The sequence below is a fragment of the Podarcis bocagei genome, assembly GCF_964188305.1.
Source record: "Podarcis bocagei genome assembly, chromosome: 6".
In the NCBI taxonomy this organism is placed as follows: Eukaryota; Metazoa; Chordata; class Lepidosauria; order Squamata; family Lacertidae; genus Podarcis; species Podarcis bocagei.
Window position 1 is genome coordinate 70739023 of NC_138130.1, and position 22297 is coordinate 70761319.

The following is a 22297-nucleotide window of genomic DNA, read 5'->3' on the forward strand; positions in this document are numbered from 1 at the left end:
GCTTAGGCAAAATGTAGACCTAGCTAATTATGTCCAGTGCCACAAAATCCCCAATCTACCTCATCCAGCCACCCCTGTATGCCTGAAGGGCAAAAGGGTCACAGGTTACTTTCAATTATTCAGAACTCCTGGGAATATCTTCTCCTTGCCCTCCTCCTCCCTTGTCATGGAAAGCTGATGCTCATCATCTTTTTTTTGTGCTACCCCTCCGGCAGGTGAATTTACAAGACAGCTGGAAGAGAAAGAATCGTTTATAAACCAACTTTCCCGAGGGAAGTTGTCTTTCACTCAACAAATAGAAGAGCTTAAAAGGCAGCTGGAGGAAGAGAGCAAGGTAAGGCTTTGATTGAGGCTCCCAACATGATTCTGACTCAGGTTGAAACGACAACTTGGTTTAAAGTTATTGCCCTTAAGCAGGTATAGAACCGCATGCACTCAGGTAAGTGCAGTGGAATGGCACTTAAGTGCATAAGCCGAGGATGTGCCTCAGTCTGCAGATATCAGTGAAATACAGGATGCTGGGGAGACAATAGTCCCAGTATGACTGAGAAATGCTGTGGTTGCTATTAAGGATTGAGACAGTGTGATGGAAGAAATAGGAGTAGGGAGTTTGGAAAAGGGAAAATTTCCAGGTGGCGAACCCACCATCAGAACGAGTTTCAGTGCTTGTAGTAGCTGCTTTGTCCACAGCTGGATGTGCTGACTACAGCCGCCCTCTCTCCTACAGTCAAAGAATGCCCTCGCCCATGCTTTGCAAGCTGCCCGCCATGACTGTGACCTCCTACGGGAGCAATTTGAGGAGGAGCAAGAAGCCAAGGCAGAGCTTCAGAGGGCACTCTCCAAGGGGAATGCAGAAGTGGCACAGTGGAGAACTAAATATGAAACCGATGCTATTCAAAGGACTGAGGAGCTAGAAGATGCCAAGTAAGATATACAAGAGATGCCATCCTACGTTTCCACATGTATTCTTGTTTTAAACTGTTGCATTCTAGGTCACAGACTGCATGCAGTTCCATGCAGTGAGATCATAGAATCTTAGAGCTGGAAGGGACCCAAAGGTCATTTATTCCAACCCCCTGCAATGCAGGAACCTCGGCTAAAGCATCCATATCAGATGAGATTATAAATTACAATCCAGGCATATCAACGTCTTATTTCTTATGGCTTCCTGTTGCAATCATGTCAGTAATCCAGGATGATCAGGAAAACCAATGTGAGCCTGCTCATTACTTGAGAAATTCATCTAAGGCAGTGGTTCTCAACCTGTGGGTCCCCAGATGTTGTTGGACTACAACTCCCATCAACCCTGAGCTCTGGCCTTCCTAGCTAGGGGTGATGGGAATTGTAGTCCAACAACATCTGGGGACCCACAGGTTGAGAAAGGCTGATCTAAGGCATCCCTGACTTGAGTGGTAAGACTGGTGGCTGCGTGTGGTGCCCCAGTTAAAGAACTCTCTCTCTAGACATTTTCCCCTTGCCCTGTCACTGCTATCTTTCAGATGTCCATGAAGTTTCATTTACCATTTTACCACCCATTCACTCATTTTGGAGAGGTCCTTGTGGAGCTCTTCATGGTCTCTTCTTGTTTTAATGACCCTAAGCAATTTCATGTCACCAGCAAACCTGGCCACTTTACTACTTGCTCCTAACTCTAGACTGATTATGAACAAGTTGAAAAGCACATGTCCCAATATTGATTCTTGGAGAAATGTAGAAACTGGAGTCCCCCATCTGCCCATTTATTCCTACTCGCCTGCTGCTTTACCAATACCTGATCTACAAGAGGATCTTATTTTTTGACTCAGGAATCTTGGGTGAGTTACCTTGTTGAAAGCTTTTTTAAAGTCCAAGTGCACTATATCAACTGGATTGCCTCTACCTATGCACTTGTTGACACTCCAGAAGCCATGCTGGCTGTTTTTGGTTATTTTATCTTTCACTTTACTTTCCACCCGTTTTCCCAGGGCACACATTAAGCTATCAGGCCTGTAATTTCCAGGATCCCCCCAGATCCCGTAAAAAAAATAAAAATGTTACATTGACTACTTTCCAGTCATCAGGTATGGAGGTTGAAGATCATCAAGTTCACCTTTGAGTTCTTTGGAAACTTTCAGGTGGATGCCATCTGGAGCTGGTAATTTGTCAGTTTCTATTTTGTCTGTTAGACCAAGAGCTTCATCCCTCATCCCTCATCACCACTATCCACCTCAGTTCCTCAGACTCCTTTCCAGCAAAAGTTAGTTTAGGCATTGGGATAACCCTATATCTTCCATTGTGAAGACAGATGCGAAGAATTATTTCATTTTCTCTCTTAATCCTCCTTTAGCACACCTTTGATTCCCTTGTCATCCAAGGGTTCACCTGCCTCCTTAGACAGTCTTCCACTTCAAATTTATTTAAAGAACTTTATGTTGTCAAATTCAATGTTTTTAGCAATGTGCCCAATGTTTTAGCATCCCCAACTGTCCACTTGCACTTTGTTTCACCAAAATTTGTGATCCTTTTTGTTCTCTTCATTTGGACAAGGCTTCCATTTATTTTTGGAAGGAAGCCTTCTCGCCTCTAATAGTTTCCTTAACTCTGCTCATTAACCAAGGTGACATCCTCATGGCACCTTTCCTGATCTGTGGCACACACTCCTGCTGAAGTGTGAGGTCCTTTTGAAGGGTAGTTAGGCCCAACTGGTATTTGGCTCCTCTCTTCCCAGAAACGTCTCATCAATTCTTCTTCTGCTTGGCTGCATTGGAGGCAGAGATGAGACAGCAAAACCCTCTCCATCAGCTTGCCCTTTGGCTCCTCCCTTCCTTGAAATGTCTTACCAGTTTTCATTCCTCTTGGCTGCCTGAGAGGCACAGATGAGACAGAAAGACCCCCTCTGTTGGCTTGGCTAGGGCCAATGGCCATCTGATTCCTCTTGACCCAGAACTGTCTCTGGCAGTTTCACAATGTAGCTTCATAATGTAACATGATTTTATTTTATTGGTGGGTTTTAACTGTATTCTTCATCTTGTGTGTGCATGTGTGTGGTCCCTATTGGTACTCTTGGTTTCAATGTACACTACTTGGAGGTGGTTATCCTGTTTTACACAAAGCGGTATATAAGAATGCTCAATAATAAAGAAAGGAAACATGAAATATGGAAACAAATTTGCTTGTTTTCATCCTTTACACCCCCTTCCTTTCCCCTTTTATATCATGCATCTTAAGCTGTAAGCTGCTATTTTAAATTGTAAGCCACTCTGGCTGCTTAAATGTATCAAATAACAACGCCACAAAGGGAAATTCACGCTGTTTTGATTTGGTAATATTAAGAGCCTTTTCACTGTGGGTCGTTTTACCATGTACCTGTTCTGTTAGGAAAAAGTTGGCAGCTCGTCTCCAAGAGGCTGAGGAAGCCATCGAGGCGGCCAATGCCAAATGCTCTTCTCTGGAGAAGACAAAGCACAGGTTGCAGAATGAGCTGGAGGACATGATGATTGATCTGGAAAAGTCCAACGCAGCAGCGGGGTCCTTGGACAAGAAGCAGCGCAATTTTGACAGGATCCTTAATGAGTGGAAACAAAAGTATGAGGAGTCCCAAGCAGAGCTTGAAGGTGCCCAGAAGGAAGCCCGAAGCCTCAGCACGGAATTATTTAAGCTGAAGAATGCGTACGAAGAGAGCATGGACAATCTGGAGACCTTGAAGAGGGAAAACAAGAATCTCCAAGGTAAGTCCTGCACTTTAGATGTGGGACAGTCAAGCGAGTTGAATCGGAGAGTGGAGGGGGAAGCCAGATGATGAAAGAAAGAGAGCTCATGAGTCCTAGCGGTTTAGCTTCACCATTGCGTGAGACAAACAAGGCAAGGAAACAGTCTCTACATCATAAAATATTTTTGCTCTGAGGACTGAGAGATATATTGGGGCCAGATGCCTTTTGTCATTAGTCTAAGAGCCTAGCTTTTTTCCAGTGAGACCAGCTAGTATGAGATCCTCCTGCTATTTCAAAGACTGGCAACATAGATGTAATCGTAAGAACATAAAATGAGGTCAATGGCCCATTTATTCCAGCATCCTGTTCTCAAAGTGACCAACCAGTTGCCTGTGGGAAGTCCACAAGCAGGACCCGAGCACTGCAGCACTATTCTCCCCTGTGGCTTCCAGCAACTGGTATTCAGAAGCATATGAAGTGGTTCACTTGAAGCAGGCATGGGCAACCTTAATTTTCTTTGGTGGCTGAGAGGGTGGTGACCAGATATGATAGCGATGGTGAAAGGGAGTGAGGAATGGATAGGAATAACACCGCAGTTGCCCATTTCTTCTTCCACAGCAAGGCTACCAATCATATATGGGCTTAGTATCATATTGTTCCTATAAAATGGGACTTGGACAACTCTCCTGCAAAGTCTAAAATAATCTAGGGGCATGAACTAATTGTATCAGAACTTAAAGAATCCTACCACCTCTGAAGATTGCTTATAGCTAGGGGCCAAACTAGATGTGGCCATGCTGTTCATTTGCCTGCCCCATTCACATATAAAGTCATGGGTAAGCGGTCTTGTTTTAATACAAAGAGGTGTGTACAGGTGAAAAGAGTTGAAAATGTGCATGTGCTTCTCTTATCTCCCAATACCAGAAATTAGGTGGGCTGGGGAGAAAAGGTCCTGAAGTGATGGAACATTAGAATGTGAGGCAGTGTAGGATGGAAGCCACAGCTGTTCTCACCCATGAGCCCATTTCAATATCCAATAAGATATCCAGCCATGCTTTACATGTGGATGGGACAGGGATGCGCATAAGTAAAGCTGAATGCCTTCTCATTGCCTCTTCTATGACCCATGTTAATGCTGTTTTATATACTAAACTGAAATACATTGACACAATATATTCAATATTTTGTCCTTCCACAGAATATGTTCTTTAATAACTATTGCATATTGACCATTTTATAATAAAATAGCATGTGATTGTTCAAAATATTCCCTAACTTTAAGGAAGCTGTTTGAACTGAGCTTGGAGGATCTTTCCCCCTCTGCCAGATAGAAACTATCTTAATGATAATTACAAGCCATTCATTAATATAATGAGCTTAACAAGATTTGCAACAGCCTTTCCGGATTAAGTAGAGTTTTTGAGAGCAAGACAGTATTGCCAGTATATAACAGGACTTACAAAATCAGGAGGATAAGAATCAACAACTGCAAGAGGAGAGACTGGATCTTAATAAACACATTTTAAAAATAATTGGTGCCATTGTGCACCCCTGTCTGAGTCCCTGATAAGTGCTGGATGAAGTGGTAAGGTGGCCATTTATCCCACCTGAAGTGGAGTATGGTAACTGTCCGTTTATCCCACTAGATTTCACAGGCCACTGTGGCAAGAGCAGATTTCAGGTCAATTGGCCCCTGTTTGAATATACTTCTCAACTGTATGGGGTAGTAGAGAGCAATGATATAAGACAGTGTTTCCCAACCACTGTTCCGCGGCACACTAGTGTGCCGCGAGATGTTGCCTGGTGTGCCGCGAGATGTTGCCTGGAGGGAGGCGGGCGAGTCGGGCGGCGAGAGGCGGGGCGGCGACGGCAAGGAGAGGCCGCCCAGCGCGGGGCTCTCGCCGTCTGCCTGCCTGGCTGCCTGCGAGCTCGGCAGGCAGCGCCTCCGTCCGCAGCGCCCGCCTCGCGGCTCTCATTCCCTGCCCCTGCCAAAGCTCACCCAGCCAAGCCGCGCTCTCCTTCCTGCCTCGCTTTGCTGCCTCCTCCCCCCCACCCCCAAAGCTTGGAGGTTCCCCGGCAAGGGGGAGGGGAAAAAATTGAAACTTACACTTTCGTGCATCCCTCCCGGCATGACGCTGCGCGCTGACGTCACGGGGCTGTAATGGTGGTGTGCCTCGAGATTTTTTTCATCAAACAAGTGTGCCTTTGCCCAAAAAAGGTTGGGAAACACTGATATAAGATACACTGGCCTTGTCTAAAGCCAGCTCCTTCATTAAATAATATACCTTGTGCTTCTATCTAGTCAATTCATTTATTGTATAAGTGTTTAGCTTATAATGTACTAAGAAGACTTACTGGCAGGAATTGGCTGGATCATTTCTAAGCCCCCTTTTAAAGATTGGCACCACAATTACCCTGCTCCAGTCGATTGGCATGCATCCTGTTTTGTCTGCAACTGTGAACAGAACTGCCAGAGCTGGAGCCAACCAATCAATGTTTGCTCCAAGCGGTTCTGTCAGGATGAAAATGTAGCCATGTAGCTTTCCCTGATTTCAGCTGTGTCGAATAAGAGTTTTCACCTCTGTTTTCAGGAACTGGGAACCATAGAGGAAGGAGATCAAAACCCAGTTCTAGAGGACTGATTGTATTGTTATCATTATCACTTTTTATCATTAAAAAACAATCATAAATATAAGAAATATTTCATTGTTCTTTGACCAACTAAGCCTAGAGCATGCACACACTCATACCAATACACACATCACAAAGCAAAAATAATCCTCAGAGTAAGGACATACAGAATACATTATCCATTTAAAAAAATCATATAAATATTCCCTCACAAAAGCAGGGCAATGAATGTGTTTTAACCTATGTGATTTTCAGATGCAGTCGATAGATTTCATTTCTCCATAAGCCTGTTTAATAAATTTGATGGTTCTATATGATACGCACCCACCAATTTTTAAATAAATAGATAAACATAAATTTCTAAGTTTTTAGCAAAAATCCAAGATAGGAAAAAGTAAATTGCCATTGTGAAGAGATAACTTGGTGCATTCAGGACTTTCTGACACTTTGGTCTTTCTTTAAAAAAAAATAAAAAATAGAGGAGATTTCAGATCTAACTGACCAGATCAGTGAAGGAAACAAGAACCTTCATGAGGTGGAGAAGATGAAGAAGCAGATTGAACAAGAAAAATCGGAAGTCCAGCTAGCCCTGGAAGAAGCTGAGGTAAGACAAAGGTTTGGAACAAGAAATGAGGTTTCTAGAGTCGCTGTCAGTTTTCCACCCAAAAGAAAAACAGAGGAAACAAAGGATAAACAAGATTTGCTTCATGTGCATAGGCGGGGAAAACAAAGTGTGGTAAAATGATGTAGTACTTATTATATGGAATATTATTGTTACTTAGATTTCTTCCTCCCCTTCTCTTTACGTAGGGATCCTAGGGTAGGCTATGTACAAGTGCTGTTGCAGTACACTTTTCGAAAGATTTCAACTTTCACATTTTGAAGTTTTCGTTTGAATTTAGTGTGGGTTTAAAAAATGTTTTGGGGGAAAAACCCAGTCAGATTAGACATTTGAGCAATGGACTCTAGAAATCCTTGGGCATATCAGGAATGGCAGACAAGTTTCCCTGAAGGTAGCTTTTCCACCATTACCTATTTTACCCTGTAATAAACAGCCATAGGGGAGTGTTGGGCATGTTCTGGGGCAGCGATGGGAAACTCGCAGCCCTCCAGACATTGCCCAATCCCGAGTTCCATTGTCCTCAGTCAACATGGTCAATGGCCATGGATGATGGGAGTTGTAGTCCCATAACATTTTGAGCACCACAGGCACCCTATCCTTGGTTAGCATATGGTGATGAGCAAGCACTACAAGTCTGTACAGAGTGCTGCATCAACGGAGACTATTCCCCTGGACAGGGATGGACAAGTAATGGCTTGTAGGCAGCAGTTCCCCAAAGCAAGGTTCTGGTCCCTGGTGACCCTGCCAAAACATGTTCAAGTGTTGTTTTATTTATCTGTGCCTGCACAATGCAATTAAGATATAGATAGTACAGATAGATATAGATAGATGATAGATAGATAGATAGATAGATAGATAGATAGATAGATAGATAGATACACACACACACACGCACAATGCATTAGAAACAATAAAAAAATCTTTTTTTAACCATAATAAACAAACACATATGTAAGAAAGAGGGATTCTACACTTCATATCACATCTCTCATTTGGATTTTATATGCAATATGCAAATGGACCTATCTGGATGTAATGTGAGGCTGTTCAGCACGTTCTCCATAACTGCGAAGGTTTTGCAGCTCGATGGTGCTGACCATTCCTGGTTTCTAGTCACAGTCTAGAGAATCAAGTGATCTTGAGGATCAAACTATATGTGATGTTAAGCAAGGCTTTGAATCTCATAACTGGAATTCTTTTCTCTTTTTAGATCAGATGTAGGTGGCATAATTTTGGCCACAACTTTATTAAAATACAAATTTGTGAGTGGTTGCGTAGGCATTGGTTGCGACTATCTGCCCCCACCATGGGGGACAGACTGACATTCCGCATGATGCGAAAGTCAGAATGGGGGAATACACTTGGGGGTTACACGGAGCAGGGAACCTGCCCTCACCCCAAATGCAACCAGGAGCTCATTGTTATGGCCCGAGCCCCCTTTACAGAGTGGGCAAGCAATAGTTAGCTCCCAATTCCTTTAACAGAATCCCTTGCAGCAGCAGCATTAGAGGGGCAGGCACAGCCAATCCATGCCCTTCAACCAACCAAACCATAAACCAATGCCTAACCGCGAACCTTACAAGTTGTGATGATTTGCTACGCAGTAGGCAAAAACCAAATGGCCCCAGCCAATCAGCCAGATGGACAAAATTCCTACCAGGCCCCCGCTCCAAAGCAGATGACCCCATGACAGGCATAACAAGGTCAAAGCGAAGAACCCTATTCTAGGGAGGGAGGGACGGGCAATCTGATGCACGGGCGAAAAGAGGAAGCCCTAGCCTCGTGCAAGGAGTTTTAGCATTTCTGGCTGTCAATCAATAAATGGCAACATTAACTTCTTCCCAACAACAAGGGAAGCCCCAATCGCATCAGTGGCCAACGATCAATTAGCCCGCCCCCCAACTTTGGAGTGTCCTGGCGGCCCCCACCGCAACACGTGCTCTCCATGAAGGAGAACACGCTTTCTCCCCCTGATACCATGCTCCCAATCTGAATTAACTTAACTTCTCCTGCTGTTAGTTAAAAAGAGATCAGAATCTCAGTCATGGAATTAAAAAAAGATATGCTGAATGTACCCCCAAGACTTTCAGGAGATCATTGGTTTCCTACACAAGTAGGATGAGATTGAATATTTGAGGACTCTTGATGCAGGCAAAATTCTAGCACCTTTTGGGGAGAGTAGGGGCTTACCTTGAAATAAGAGCCTAGGATTTCTCTTCTCCTTTCTTTTAATTTTCTTTTATGCCTGGCCACTGTTTCAAGCTAACTACAGTCATCCATCAGCCTCATTCCCAGGAGTGTTTTTGGAGGGAGGAAAAATGGTTGCTCATATCTGCTACAATACAGCCAATGCCATCAGGATAATGTGAGGACTGGAAAGCTAATATACCCCCCAAATCACTTTTATTTTTATGAAGCTAGAGTGAATATATTCTTAAAAGCCATCAGTTATTCTCATGAGCGCCTGAAACATTTTGGCTTCCCCACCTGGCACCTGCATTTGCTGTGATATCTGGAGGTTTGTTCAGTGCACTGGAACATGATTTGTTTATATTGTGGAATAATTTAACATCACCAAGGGCATTTTCATGAATTAACCTTTAAAAATAACACATAATTAGTTTTTTTAAAAGTTCCATTTCTTCATCTGTTAGAAATGTTTGGAATACTTGAAAATAAGATTTAGCTTAAGCTATTTAATTTTTATCAAAATCTTTTCTTTCTTTTTTTCATCTTGCAGGCTGTTTTGTACTTTGCAGGGATTTCCCCTCCAAATAAAAAGGTGTTGCTATCAGAGCAGAGGAACAGCATGTTTCATCCCACTGCTTTGAATAGCTAAGCATGATAGATAGATATATGATCGATATATTATATTTTTATATATAATATATGTTGCGAATATACTCTAGCTGATTGGTCATAATGCATCAGCTTGTGGTGTGTTCAAGAGCTTTACCTTGACAGATTACCCTAGAACGTGCCATGGCATATTAGTGCTAAAAGCAGCACGGCCACAGATCTGTAAACAAAATGGAAGGGGAAGTGTTTTGCTCTTCCCCACTTCTTAAGCAGTGTGTCGTACTAACAGACCAATCCTATAGGTCTCCATTAACTGCAGAAATGCTTTCAAGGCATTCTCCCAGCCCTTTAGTTCTTTGGATTGCATATGGTATCATCCCACCCCTGGCCTTTGCTGATGCATAATTTCTGCTTTTCTGTTGTGGCAGTATTGGGATTCAAGTGTCCTAGGCAGGGGCTGCGCATTAGTAGTGGTGGTGGTGCTGGGCCAGGGACTGGTGCTTGGAAACTCCAAAGAAAGCTGCAAGCCATTTGGGAGCATTCAATATTATTTACAAAGGTGGGGGTTTGTTTTCCAGTTGTCTGGTATTCCTGGCCATCCACACTAAAGATAACAGCTCTAAAGGCCTGATACAGTCAAGCCACATATCCTCTAAACTCTACTAGCACCCTGCTCCCCCTCTCCAAAAGCCCCATTACTCTGCTGTGGTAGTTATTGTACAGAAATCGGAACCCGGCTAAGCCATAAATCTTTCCCCTTGCTAACTCAAGATGGGGGAAGTTCACAGCCATTGCTACTGAGCACTACCCAAATATTAGAAAGCTTGAGTCAGCTGTTGATCACCAACAGTTTCATTACAGGAATTATGTACCTTACTGCTTCCATGAATTGAGACCCACAAAGAACGAATTATTTGCTTAGGATATAAAGCAGCCAATATTAAGTGGCTGCCTTTTGATGCTAATTTAGTAGAAATTCCTCCTTTCCTCTCTTGCACAAATGGGTTTTTATTAGGAGGCGCATGAGTGAAATATTACTTATGCAAGTAGTGCATGATGTATTTGTGTGTGTGTGTTGGCTATTATCCTGGAGTTAAAAAAAAACCCTCTATCCTTCATAGAACGTTTCAAAATTCTCTAACTTTTGTCACAATCCAAAAGCAATATTGGACAGCATTCAGCCAGATATTGCCTCTGTCTTTTATTTCTAAAGGTAGTAGATACCAAACCATATCCAATAACTACCATATAAAGACCTTATTTGATTCTGTCTGACAGATTGTTTAAATCAGGTAAACTTGTTGCTTCATTTGCACTGCTTTTGCTAATAACTGAATGACACAGATTTCCTGGATGGGATCTGCTGAAGACCGGATAGTCAAGAACTCCACAGACCCTAACTGATCTTCATATTGTGGGCAATGATTATCTAGTGCATAGTATGGTGGCATAAACTGTACACAAAGAAGAACAAATTTCCATTTTTATGGATGTTGAGAGAGAATTAAACAGCCCTTAGAGCCCCTATAACCCATTAACCTTATTTACCATATAGATTTAGCTCTACAACACTCTTACATTCACAAACACACACAGTCCAGCCAAATCTCCATGTCTTTTGCAGTCCCTAGACTGCAGAAATGCCAAGTTCTTCCTTGACTTAGCTCAGTGTCAGTCCCCAAACCCCCAGCCTTACCACTTAAGTTTTTCTTTTTTTATCACCTTCCATGCCTCTTTGCTTCTCAGCTGATGGAGGGGAGAACTCTTATGCATGTTTAATATAAACTCTGCAGAAAGATTATGCAAGAAGAGGGAAAAGAGATGAACTCGATGGCCAAAACAGACACAACAGTGCAATCTTATACCTGTCTACTCAGGTATAAGATTGCAATACTCACTGATTGCAGTGATCCCAGGTATGTATGTGAAGGATTGCAGGCGAAATGTGTGAATGCATTTAATATAACCCCCCCCCTCCAACTTTAACAACAGTAGCTGTGGGGAAAGGTTACACCTTCCAGTCTCACTTCTTAAGAACCTGCCACAACATCCCATATCATAGAAGTTGAAACCAGAGCAAATTACATCAATTCTTCTGATAGCAAAACCGGACTTTCTTCTTATTGATATTTTAAGGGATCAATAAGAAGTCTTGTCAGCTAGAGAGGATATTTGTGCAGGAATAAAACGAAAGACTGTAACTTACATCTTGAGTCCCCCGCCTGGGTCCACTGATGTAGATGCTAGAACAACACAAGCAGTGTCTTACACGAGGCAAGCTCCCGGAGCACCCTTTGCTGAAGGAAAATACTGGTGCTACTTATGAAGCTGCTCTGACATCACTTTGGTTGCTACTCAATGCTCATTAACCTGAGAACAGCGTCAGTGCAAGGCATTGCACTGCCTGAGGTGGGCTGTTGCCACTGTCTTCCTCCTCTGCCTCCACGGCAGCTGCCTCCTCCTGTCCTACATTAACATGCAGGCTCACCTAGTCAAACACTTGCTGACAGCAGCATAAGAATCACTTCTAAGATAACCAGGATCACCACACGCCTCAGTGTCAAACTCTAAGAAAGAGGTCCTTCATCAGAGCAAAGCATTGTTTGCTGGGTGGCCCCAGAGAGTGCTTGTGCTGTCCCTGCTTTGCCGCAGTGGTGGAAATTACGGCTGAATACTGTTTACGGACGTGGGTGGCGCTGTGAGTTAAACCACTTAGCCTAGGGCTTGCTGATCAGAAGGTCGGCGGTTCGAATCCCTGCGACGGGGTGAGCTCCCGTTGCTCAGTCCCTGCTCCTGCCAACCTAGCAGTTTGAAAGCACGTCAAAATGCAAGTAGATAAATATGTACCACTCCGGCGGGAAGGTAAACGGCATTTCCGTGTGCTGCTCTGGTTTGCCAATAAAGCGAGATGAGTGCCGCAACCCCAGAGTCGGCCACGACTGGACCTAATGGTCAGGGGTCCCTTTATCTTTACTGTTTACGGAAACCTGTGGTCCTCCAGGTGTTGTTGGACTTCAGCAAGCCCCAGTCAGCAGAGTCAATGGCCCAAGATGTAGTCCAATAGCATCTGGGGGGCCACAGACTTCCCACTGCTGCTTTAAAATTTAAGAGTCTTTCCTACCCTAGGCCACCTCACCCACATTGCCTCAATCTTAGGAAGGGGGGATGTAGGCCTGGGCTCCACTTCCCTGCAGTGGCAAATGCTATTTAATGCTTGCTATAGAAGCAAAAGCAGAAGTGCTTCATGGTGGATTGGTGACTAAGTGGCAACTGCAGTGGTGACAGCGGCAATGGCAGGTTCATCTGCCGCCTGAACCACACAGCTAATGCTAGGGCTAGCCCTGAGTCAAGGGTGCTCCCTAGCCGAAGGAATGCACACGGCAGATAGTTAACTCTATATTGTCAAAGCTCACACTTACAGTAGGCTCCAGGTACCACACACGCTGGTTTAGCATCTAGGCAGCTATTGCCAGGTCTGAGCTCTATGGAGCAGTTGCAGCAACAGGGAGCCATGTCCCCTTCACCAGCTTATGCATCTTCCCCCAACAGGCTGTGTACACACAGCCAGAGACTACGCCTGTGTGGAAGCTGCTACTGCTCTTCTCACTTTCACCCGCTCCTGATTCTGTGAGACAGTGGTTCAGGAAAGGGTGAGGAAGGACCCAGCGCTTCACTTGCTGACCCACCCGTTCCTCTAGCTCTGAAACTTCCCTTGCTTCTGACTCTTGCCATCACTGTACCCCTCTCCTGAGTCAGACTTCCCCGGTGCACACTCATGAGTGTCCAATCCTATAGATGACTACTTGGGTTAAGTCTCACCGAGTTCATTGGGAGATCCTTCCAAGTAACCATACATAGGATTGCAGGCCTAAGTCCCTTTGTGCACAATGGGACTTACTTCTGAGTAGACATACATAGGATTGCACTGTTAGGGTGTGATAAACATAGCTGTTGATATCCCTTGACTCTCACTCCTAGAGACCCATGCAGCTGCAGAAAGCTTCATTCCTTAGACACTAGAATTGGATCCTATGTATGTTCCATTGCACAATGAAGCATAGGATTAGGCTCCATATTTCAAAGTTATTATCTCCGTGTTGTTAATATGCATTATATATATTTTAGGGGGCTCTGGAACATGAAGAAAGCAAGACATTGCGTTTTCAACTGGAACTCTCCCAAATTAAAGCAGACTTTGAAAGAAAGCTGGCAGAAAAAGATGAAGAAGTTGATAATTTCAGGTATAGTATGCACACAAGGCAATTAACAGAGCCAAACTATATATGAAGTGTGATTTTTAAAAAGAACAGGGTTGGAACTAAAAGAAAACAAGATTTCTAGTTTTAGTATTTCTCAGCATCCAGAGTAGGTTAACTGAACTTAGATGCAGTTTAAACTAATGGGACTTGAATCCTGAATATCTTCCCCCATGGAATTCAATAGAACCTAATGTAGTCTGGCTCCAACACAGGTTTTTTGTTTCTTTTTAAGAACTAGACACAAATGATCAGTGTGTCTCTTACCAATCACCAGAATTTCTCAAACTTGTCCTGGCAGTAACACATTATGTAGAAGAGGGCAATTTTCTTCTGCTTATGTATCTGTTTTGCCATCTGTACATGCTGTCTTAATTTGCAAGAATGTTGTTAAGGCTGATTGATAATTACTGTCTGCACAATATGTTGACAAAAGATACATTAATAAACAAGAGGCAATAAACAAAAAAAAAACCTGGAATCTTTCACAGTTAAGAGTATTTCAGGGAAGAGATTCAAAATGAAATTATTTTACAGAGCGAAGTAAGAAGATCTGGAGATGGGAATGGAGGGGAATGCTGAATTTTCCTATTTACTCTTTATGCTAAAAAATCTATATGTGAAAAGGTAGACTTCACTAGCAGCACAGGGCATTGTCAAAAATTAGGGAAAGAGAAGCCTGTGCCCACATTTGCTTACATGACATGATTTCAAAATCAGGAGAAACCAGCAACGTGCCATAGACACATTACAGTCCACCTTGGATTCGGAAGCCAAGAGTAGAAATGAGGCCATCCGATTGAAGAAGAAGATGGAAGGAGACCTCAACGAGATGGAAATCCAGCTCAGCCATGCTAACCGGCATGCCTCTGAGGCAACAAAGACCACACGCATCCTTCAGGCTCAAATAAAGGTACGTCTTGTTGCTTGTGGGACCTGGGCATTAACAAAAAATATTCTGAGTGATTGCACTCAAAATAATGATAATTATAATAATGATAATGATAATATTTATACCCCACCCATCTGGCTGGGTTTTCCCAGGCACTCTGGGTGACTCCCAACATAATATTAAAAACATGATAAAACATCAAACATTAAAAACTTCCCTAAACAGGGCTGCCTTCAGATGTCTTCTAAAAGTCAGATAGTTGTTTATTTCCTCGACATCTGATGGGAGGGTGTTCCACAGGGCAGGTGCCACTACTGAGAAGGCCCTCTGCCTGGTTCCCTTGAACCTCACTTCTTGCAGTGAGACAGGCATAGGCAAACTTTGCCCACCAGTTGTTTTTGCCTACAACTACCATGATCTCTAGCTAACAGGACCAGTGGTCAGGGATGATGGGAATTGTAGTCCCAAACTACAATGGGACGCGGGTGGCGCTGTGGGTAAAAGCCTCAGCGCCTAGGGCTTGCCGATCGAAAGGTCGGCGGTTCGAATCCCCGCGGCGGGGTGCGCTCCCATTGCTCGGTCCCAGCGCCTGCCAACCTAGCAGTTCGAAAGCAACCCTGGGTGCAAGTAGATAAATAGGTACCGCTTACCAGCGGGAAGGTAAACGGCGTTCCGTGTGCTGCGCTGGCTCGCCAGATGCAGCTTTGTCACGCTGGCCACATGACCCGGAAGTGTCTGCGGACAGCGCTGGCCCATGGCCTATAGAGTGAGATGGGCGCACAAACCCCAGAGTCTGTCAAGACTGGCCCGTTCGGGCAGGGGTACCTTTACCTTTACCTTTACCATGATCTCTAGCTAACAGGACCAGTGGTCAGGGATGATGGGAATTGTAGTCCCAAACATCTGGGGGGCTGGGCTGAGTTTGCCTATACCTGCAGTGAGGGAACCTCCAGAAGACCCTCGGAGCTGGACCTCAATGTCCGGGCTGAACGATGGGGGTAGAGACGCTCCTTCAGCTTCAAACTTAGGGTTAGAAGGCAAACAAGAAGTTACCTTTCCCTTGTAGTACTAAAGTGGTTTCTGGGGAATACAGTACTTGCAACCTGGAGAGAATGTGAGGGAAGGTGTTTAACCTTTTCCTGTCCTCTCCCCCATGCCAATTTTATTGAGCATTCATTCTGAGTTGTTTGCAAGGCAATTATACAACAATGAGCATCCTTATTTGCTTCTAAGGTGTTTATATCCCTTCATGTTAACCATTTCAAACATTTCAATGCAGTTCCCCATCACTTTCCTAACAGCAAAAAGTCCATTGCAAAGAAAAGCGGATTTATTGTACTAGGTAGGGATAGGGAACCTCTGGTCCACAACATTTTGGCCAAGCCATGACCATCTGTCCTACACCTGACATGAGGTATATGGTAAAGGTGAAAACCACATATGGGACAGGTGAAACCACAGTAGGAAAACGAAAGGGGGTTCCAGGCACTCCTGGCCTGGATCAGGGTGCCTTTGAAGCTCCAACCATCAGCTGACTGCCAGGGCTTCAAAGCACAGTGCACCTTTGGTTGAGGAATAGGATTCCCTGCACTACACTAGGAGAGCCAGTGTGGTGTAGTGGTTAAGAGCGGTAGTCACGTAATCTGGGAAACCGGGTTCGTGTCTCCGCTCCTCCACATGCAGCTGCTGGGTGACCTTGGGCTAGTCGCACTTCCGTGAAGTCTCTCAGCCCCACTCACCTCACAGAGTGTTTGTTGTGGGGGAGGAAGGGAAAGGAGAATGTTAGCCGCTTTGAGACTCCTGAAGGGGAGTGAAAGGCGGGATATCAAATCCAAACTCCTCCTCCTCCTCCTCTTCTTCTTCTTCTTCTTCTTCTTCTTCTTCTTCTTCTTCTTCTACAATACAGTCAATCCTAACCCTGAAAGACAGCGATATGGGGGATCCCATCTATAAGATTCCTTCTCTGCATAACAGGAGTAAAGCCTGGCTTCATTGGGCCCAGTGTGTGACCATGCTGCTGTTTTTCTGCAGGAACTGCAAGTACAACTTGATGATTCAACACACCTGAATGAAGACTTCAAAGAGCAGCTGGCAGTCACTGACCGACGTAACACTCTCCTCCAGTCTGAGCTGGATGAGCTCAGGGCTCTGCTGGACCAGACAGAACGTGGCCGTAAATTGGCAGAGCAGGAGCTGCTGGAAGCCACTGAACGTGTGAACCTTCTGCACACCCAGGTTGTTATATCAAATGTTGTTTCCCTAACCTGCCTCACCCCCCATCACATTAGATCATAAACCAGACATTCTTACATAGAGTAGTGATTCAGAGCAATGCAGGTTTCAGACAAAGTATGACCCCATTAACAAGGGTACACAAAGACTGTTCATTCTTGAGGGGGGGAGAGAAATTAAAGCGAAAAAGAGTAATTTTAACACATCTATAGTTCGAAAGCCTCTAGATAAAAGAAAAATGGCTTTGCTGAACATTTCTGTGATATCTACCACCTTTTAAAATTGTCTAGTTTGCCTCCCGTTGTGCTCTCTTTCTGTCAAAATGATCTCTTTCATGATTTTACTCTTCGCTTATCTCAGTCTCTGCTACAATAACATTAAAGACTCATCCCTGTCAAGGGAGAGTTTAGAGTATTTACCCAGGTTCCATTGTTTTAAAATTGGCCTTACCTATATTGTTCAGAGTGAACTGTGCCTTAGAGTGGACTGTTCTCAATAAATACTGTAGAGCCTTTCTTTATTGCTAAAAATGATTTCAATGTCCAAGTTTCAAAAATATGACACCGACCACTACTTCTGAGAACTTTCCATATGAAACAGCTGAGTTGATAATAAAACATTAGCCGTTTTGGCACAGACATTATGTTCCTTATTGCTGTCGTCAACCATACTGAGATCAGGACATGATCCAGCCAACATTAACTACCTTTAAATCCAATTATTTTAGCAGGTAACAGTTAATTGTAAATCTTTCTTATGGAAATAATGAGATTTACAAATGCATCATTTTGGCTCAATCACAGTCTAGCTCTCTCCTTCACAGATTAGCATAAAAGTATCTGTTCAATACTGATTGTGTGCTTAATTACCCAGAGAAGTGGATTAAGTGGTATTCGGGTTACTTTGATGAGGGATGCTTTCAAATGTCATTTTTTTCACATCAGGTGTAAAAACCAAAAGACATTCCTACACTACTGAATGAATTTCTCTCATAAAATCTGATGCTGAAAACCGAGGGCAATATTCAATACTAATCTTACTCAGAGTAGACAATTTAAATCAATGGCTTTAAGCTGCATGTCCATACATTTCACTAGGTCTGCTCTGAGTATGACCAATGGTAGATATTCTGATTCTATCTTAAAGCAAAAACGTGGCATTATTGATACTTTTGGTCTGTTCTATATCTCTAATTCTATTGTCTGCCTAGGAACTCCAAAGGTAGTTAATGACACACATTCACTTGTGCACCCAAGTATAATTTGTGAATTATACCCACCCACCCCCAGGTACAATGTGTGAATAGCCTCAGTGTAGCACTAGTCCTAGAAGGTGATAAAGGTGATCATGTGTCCCTGAAGGATCTTCCTTTCTCCTCTTCCTTTCAAACTCAAGAATACAAGCCTGATCAACCAGAAGAAGAAGCTGGAGACTGATATCTCTCAAATGCAAAATGAAGTGGAGGAAGCCATCCAGGAGTGCAGGAATGCCGAAGAAAAGGCCAAAAAAGCAATCACTGATGTAAGTAGACAGCTTATTCCTGCTTGCACAGATGTCCAGTCTTATTCTTCCTGGTTTGCTGATCTTTTGTTGCCCATGGTTTTCGTTTCTGAATCAAGTACTGCTTTGCATACTGGCAAGTCAGGGATTGTGAAAATTTATTTATTTAGACTCACTAGCAGTGGTGATCTGTTGTCATCAGAAGTCATATATGTTAGAACATCTATCATAATTTAGAAGGATGTTTGGCATTTTTATAGCGAAAGTGACCTTTTCTCCCCATATATCTTCATGCAGATTGGCTTTCACTGCATTTCAAAAACCCAGATGTGAAATTTGGTGAAAATTGGTAGAATAACAGCAGTGTTCCTAAATTGGGTGGGAGAAGCATTTGCCTCTCTGAAATATTAACTGTGTCTGTTTTGGATTTTTCCTATTGTCACCTCTCGTGATAATTACAAATGTGTTCAGTTACAGCTTAAATAGAAGATGGCTCAAGTGTAGGGATATCATAAAGTGATATCCGTACATAATACCAAGGTGTACAACAACTCACATTGTGCTTAATTATACTACATGAAGTTATAAATAAAATTTTAGACTAAGGTCTCATCCAGCCTTGTGCTTGTCCCATGCCTCAGAAGCATGGGTCCAAGAGGTTTTGTCCCTGGGAAACACACCCTTTGGCAATAAATCAGAGCCCACATCAATCTTGAGAAAATTTTATTTATGTTTGCTCCAATTCAGATTTTTTTTTTTGGGGGGGGGAGTGGTAGGGCAAAGGCAAGGCTGGATGAGCCCTAAGTCCTAGAAATGGTTCATTACTTTCTCCAGATCGAGGGAATCTGTGATCCACCAAATGCTGTTGGACTCCAACTCCCATTGGCCCAGCCAGCACGTCCAATGGTCATGCATGATAGGATTTGTAGCCCTTCCTCCTGTTATAGATATTTCCCAGGGTTTTGTAGTTGTCTCAAATCGCCAAAATCATTGGGACTCATTGTTTGTTTGGGGTGGCGTTTCACACATTTATGTTATTATAGGCAGCAATGATGGCCGAAGAACTGAAAAAAGAGCAAGACACCAGTGCTCACTTGGAGCGAATGAAAAAGAACATGGAACAGACCATTAAAGATCTACAGAAGAGACTGGACGAAGCAGAGCAAATTGCTCTAAAAGGGGGCAAGAAGCAGATTCAAAAGCTGGAATCCAGGGTAGGCTTCTAAGAGTCCACCTTTAGAACCTGTTGTGTCAGCCTCCTTGGAAAATGGTTGGCGTGTTCATTTTTAAAACGGGAGCTCAGCTCTGGCTAGAGCAGTAATGTTTTATTTTGAAATGCTAAGTGCTGGAGAATGATGTAAAGGAGCACTCAACAAACATGCCAAAAGCTTTTGAGTATATATTTATAAAGCACGTTCTGAAGACCTATTGCTAAGACTAAGTTCTTTGAGCTACTCCTATGAGGCAGAGCCCAACAGGAGCACATAAACGCTTTTGATTCTGCTACAGGTCCGCGAGCTGGAAAATGAACTAGAGGCAGAAGCCCGCCGCAATACGGAATCTCAGAAAGGAGTCCGCAAATATGAAAGGCGCATCAAAGAGCTGACATACCAGGTAATAATAACTAAAGTGGGTGAACTGAAATATTGCGCTAGGACAAATACACATAATTTCCAATCACAGAAACTTGTTCTGATGTAAAGCAGCATTACCAAAGACTTTATATATTATAGGCAGCAGCTAACAGCCTGCAGGCGATTCTCTACCACTTTTCTTTTCCTTCTGGCTCTTTCATCTCCATGCTGACTAAAATAGCTTTGTGGGATGAAGGACAGAGAGATGTCTGAGTCAAAGGAGGAAATGTTCTTATCTCACCAGCACTCTTCAGTTTCTGTCTCTTCCTCTGCCTGAACCTCTGACTCATTCCAGGAAACACTGAAGCAAGGGAATGAGAATGAGGACTGGTAGCTGAGAGGTCAATGGAATTCTCCAAGCATCCCTATAGCTAGTATGTTGCAGCTGATAGAGTACCGGACTTGCAAAATTTGGGTTCAAAATCTTTGTTCAACCACACATTTTTCTGGGTGAAGTTCACTGTGCAACTCACTATCAGCAGAAACCTCAACAGGATGTCTGTGAGATAAAATGGAGTGACCCAATTTAAGTCATCCAGAGCTCATTGGAGGAAGGCTAGGATAAAAATTAGATAGAGTCTCTTAGTTCCATAATTCTAGATTTCCAGTGAAACAAGCTCTCTAACTCTGAGGAGCGGATGGTTGCCAAGTTAACACTTATTTTTTCCTATTTGTTCTACAAAGGCAGAAGAAGACAAGAAGAACTTAACAAGGATGCAGGAGCTGATTGATAAGCTGCAGGTGAAAGTGAAAAGCTACAAGCATCAAGCAGAAGAAGCTGTAAGTTGGTGCAGTGTAATGTGTGGCTCTTATCAAATCAGTAATTCACCTAATTTCTGATTGGAGTTGTATTATTCAAACCGGGAAAGGAAGACAAACTGCTGATGTGTGACAACAACACTGCACAAAGAGGTATCATCAAGTCGCCTCAGAATCCTGAACATTGCAGCAATTTCTCTTCCCTTTTTGAAAAGCACATTTCTTCTACCTTCAAAAGCATGGAGGAAAGTTCAGAGAGTACATCTAAATCTCCTACTAAAGATTTTGAAAACTGGGAGGCACAGAGAGCTGTGTCATTGCTTTGACCCTAAGTCCAGAATGTTTCCAAACTCCAATTTTTAAAATGGTTTTCTTTTCCTCACCCACACCAGACCTTTCCAAATTTTACAACAAGAAAAACTTGAATTGGAAGCACAAATAAATTAGGCACAGTTACTTAATTTTATTCAGTTTCTATAAATGGTTTAAATTTTTTAAAAAAGCACAGCACAGAAGCTTCTCAGTTTTGGAATATTTGGTGTATTATTATTTTTTAAAATCACATCTCCCCCTAAGAAATAAGGATGCAGACCTTCAGCAAATTGCTCTACTGTGAAGCACCCCTATTCACTGTCAATCATGCCTCAGTCTGTCAGACTTCATTCCATTTTCCTCCCTGCTAGTTTTCTATGTATACCTCTCCCCCACCTTGGAAAAAGGGTTAGGTAGCATTTCATGGTCACTGGGCACACTCAGTCTTGACTAGGCCATCTTGATAGGTTCTCGCAACCTTAAAGGCTACTTTCTCAAGATATTTTGTACTCCTGGAACCTTGCACGTTCCTTCTCATCTGCTGATACTGCCGTCTTATGTGGGAGTGGTGAAGTTTTGGCTTCATACACAACAGCACGCATGCTGCATCTCTTACCAAAAACAGAGAGGATGATGTTTCTGCTGCATTCCATTATCTACAACAAATCTAAATACAGTTTCATCTCACAGAATGGAAAATGAACGATACTTTGGTACAGAATCATTTGTCTAAGGCATTCCAGTGCTTGACAAAATAATGCCGCTGTCAGAAAACATTTCACTCTGTATTCCTGTTTTCGCTTCAGCGAATACCACAGACAGATCTTCTGACTTAATGCACTAAAGATCTGAAACAGAGTAGTATGTGTTTACTAAAAGTGTCTCAACGTATTTGGAGTTCCATAGCACAGCCACTGGCTGTACAAGCAACTTTCACATGGCTTTCTGCCTAGAATGAGAGTTCTCAAAGG

At 43.2% G+C, this 22297-nt stretch overlaps 1 protein-coding gene across 1 annotated transcript in view; it reads left to right on the forward strand.

Moving 5' to 3' along the window:
- Window positions 1–22297, forward strand: part of MYH15 (myosin heavy chain 15) — a 93092-nt gene that overhangs the window by 66294 nt on the left and 4501 nt on the right. Inside the window, exons 30-40 of the mRNA XM_081198862.1 lie at window positions 216–334; window positions 728–924; window positions 3358–3707; window positions 6800–6924; window positions 13867–13982; window positions 14718–14910; window positions 16921–17124; window positions 18517–18642; window positions 19665–19835; window positions 20131–20235; window positions 20940–21035. Coding sequence (XP_081054988.1) covers window positions 216–334; window positions 728–924; window positions 3358–3707; window positions 6800–6924; window positions 13867–13982; window positions 14718–14910; window positions 16921–17124; window positions 18517–18642; window positions 19665–19835; window positions 20131–20235; window positions 20940–21035 — 1802 coding nt within the window. The remainder of the gene's footprint in view (window positions 1–215; window positions 335–727; window positions 925–3357; window positions 3708–6799; window positions 6925–13866; window positions 13983–14717; window positions 14911–16920; window positions 17125–18516; window positions 18643–19664; window positions 19836–20130; window positions 20236–20939; window positions 21036–22297) is intronic.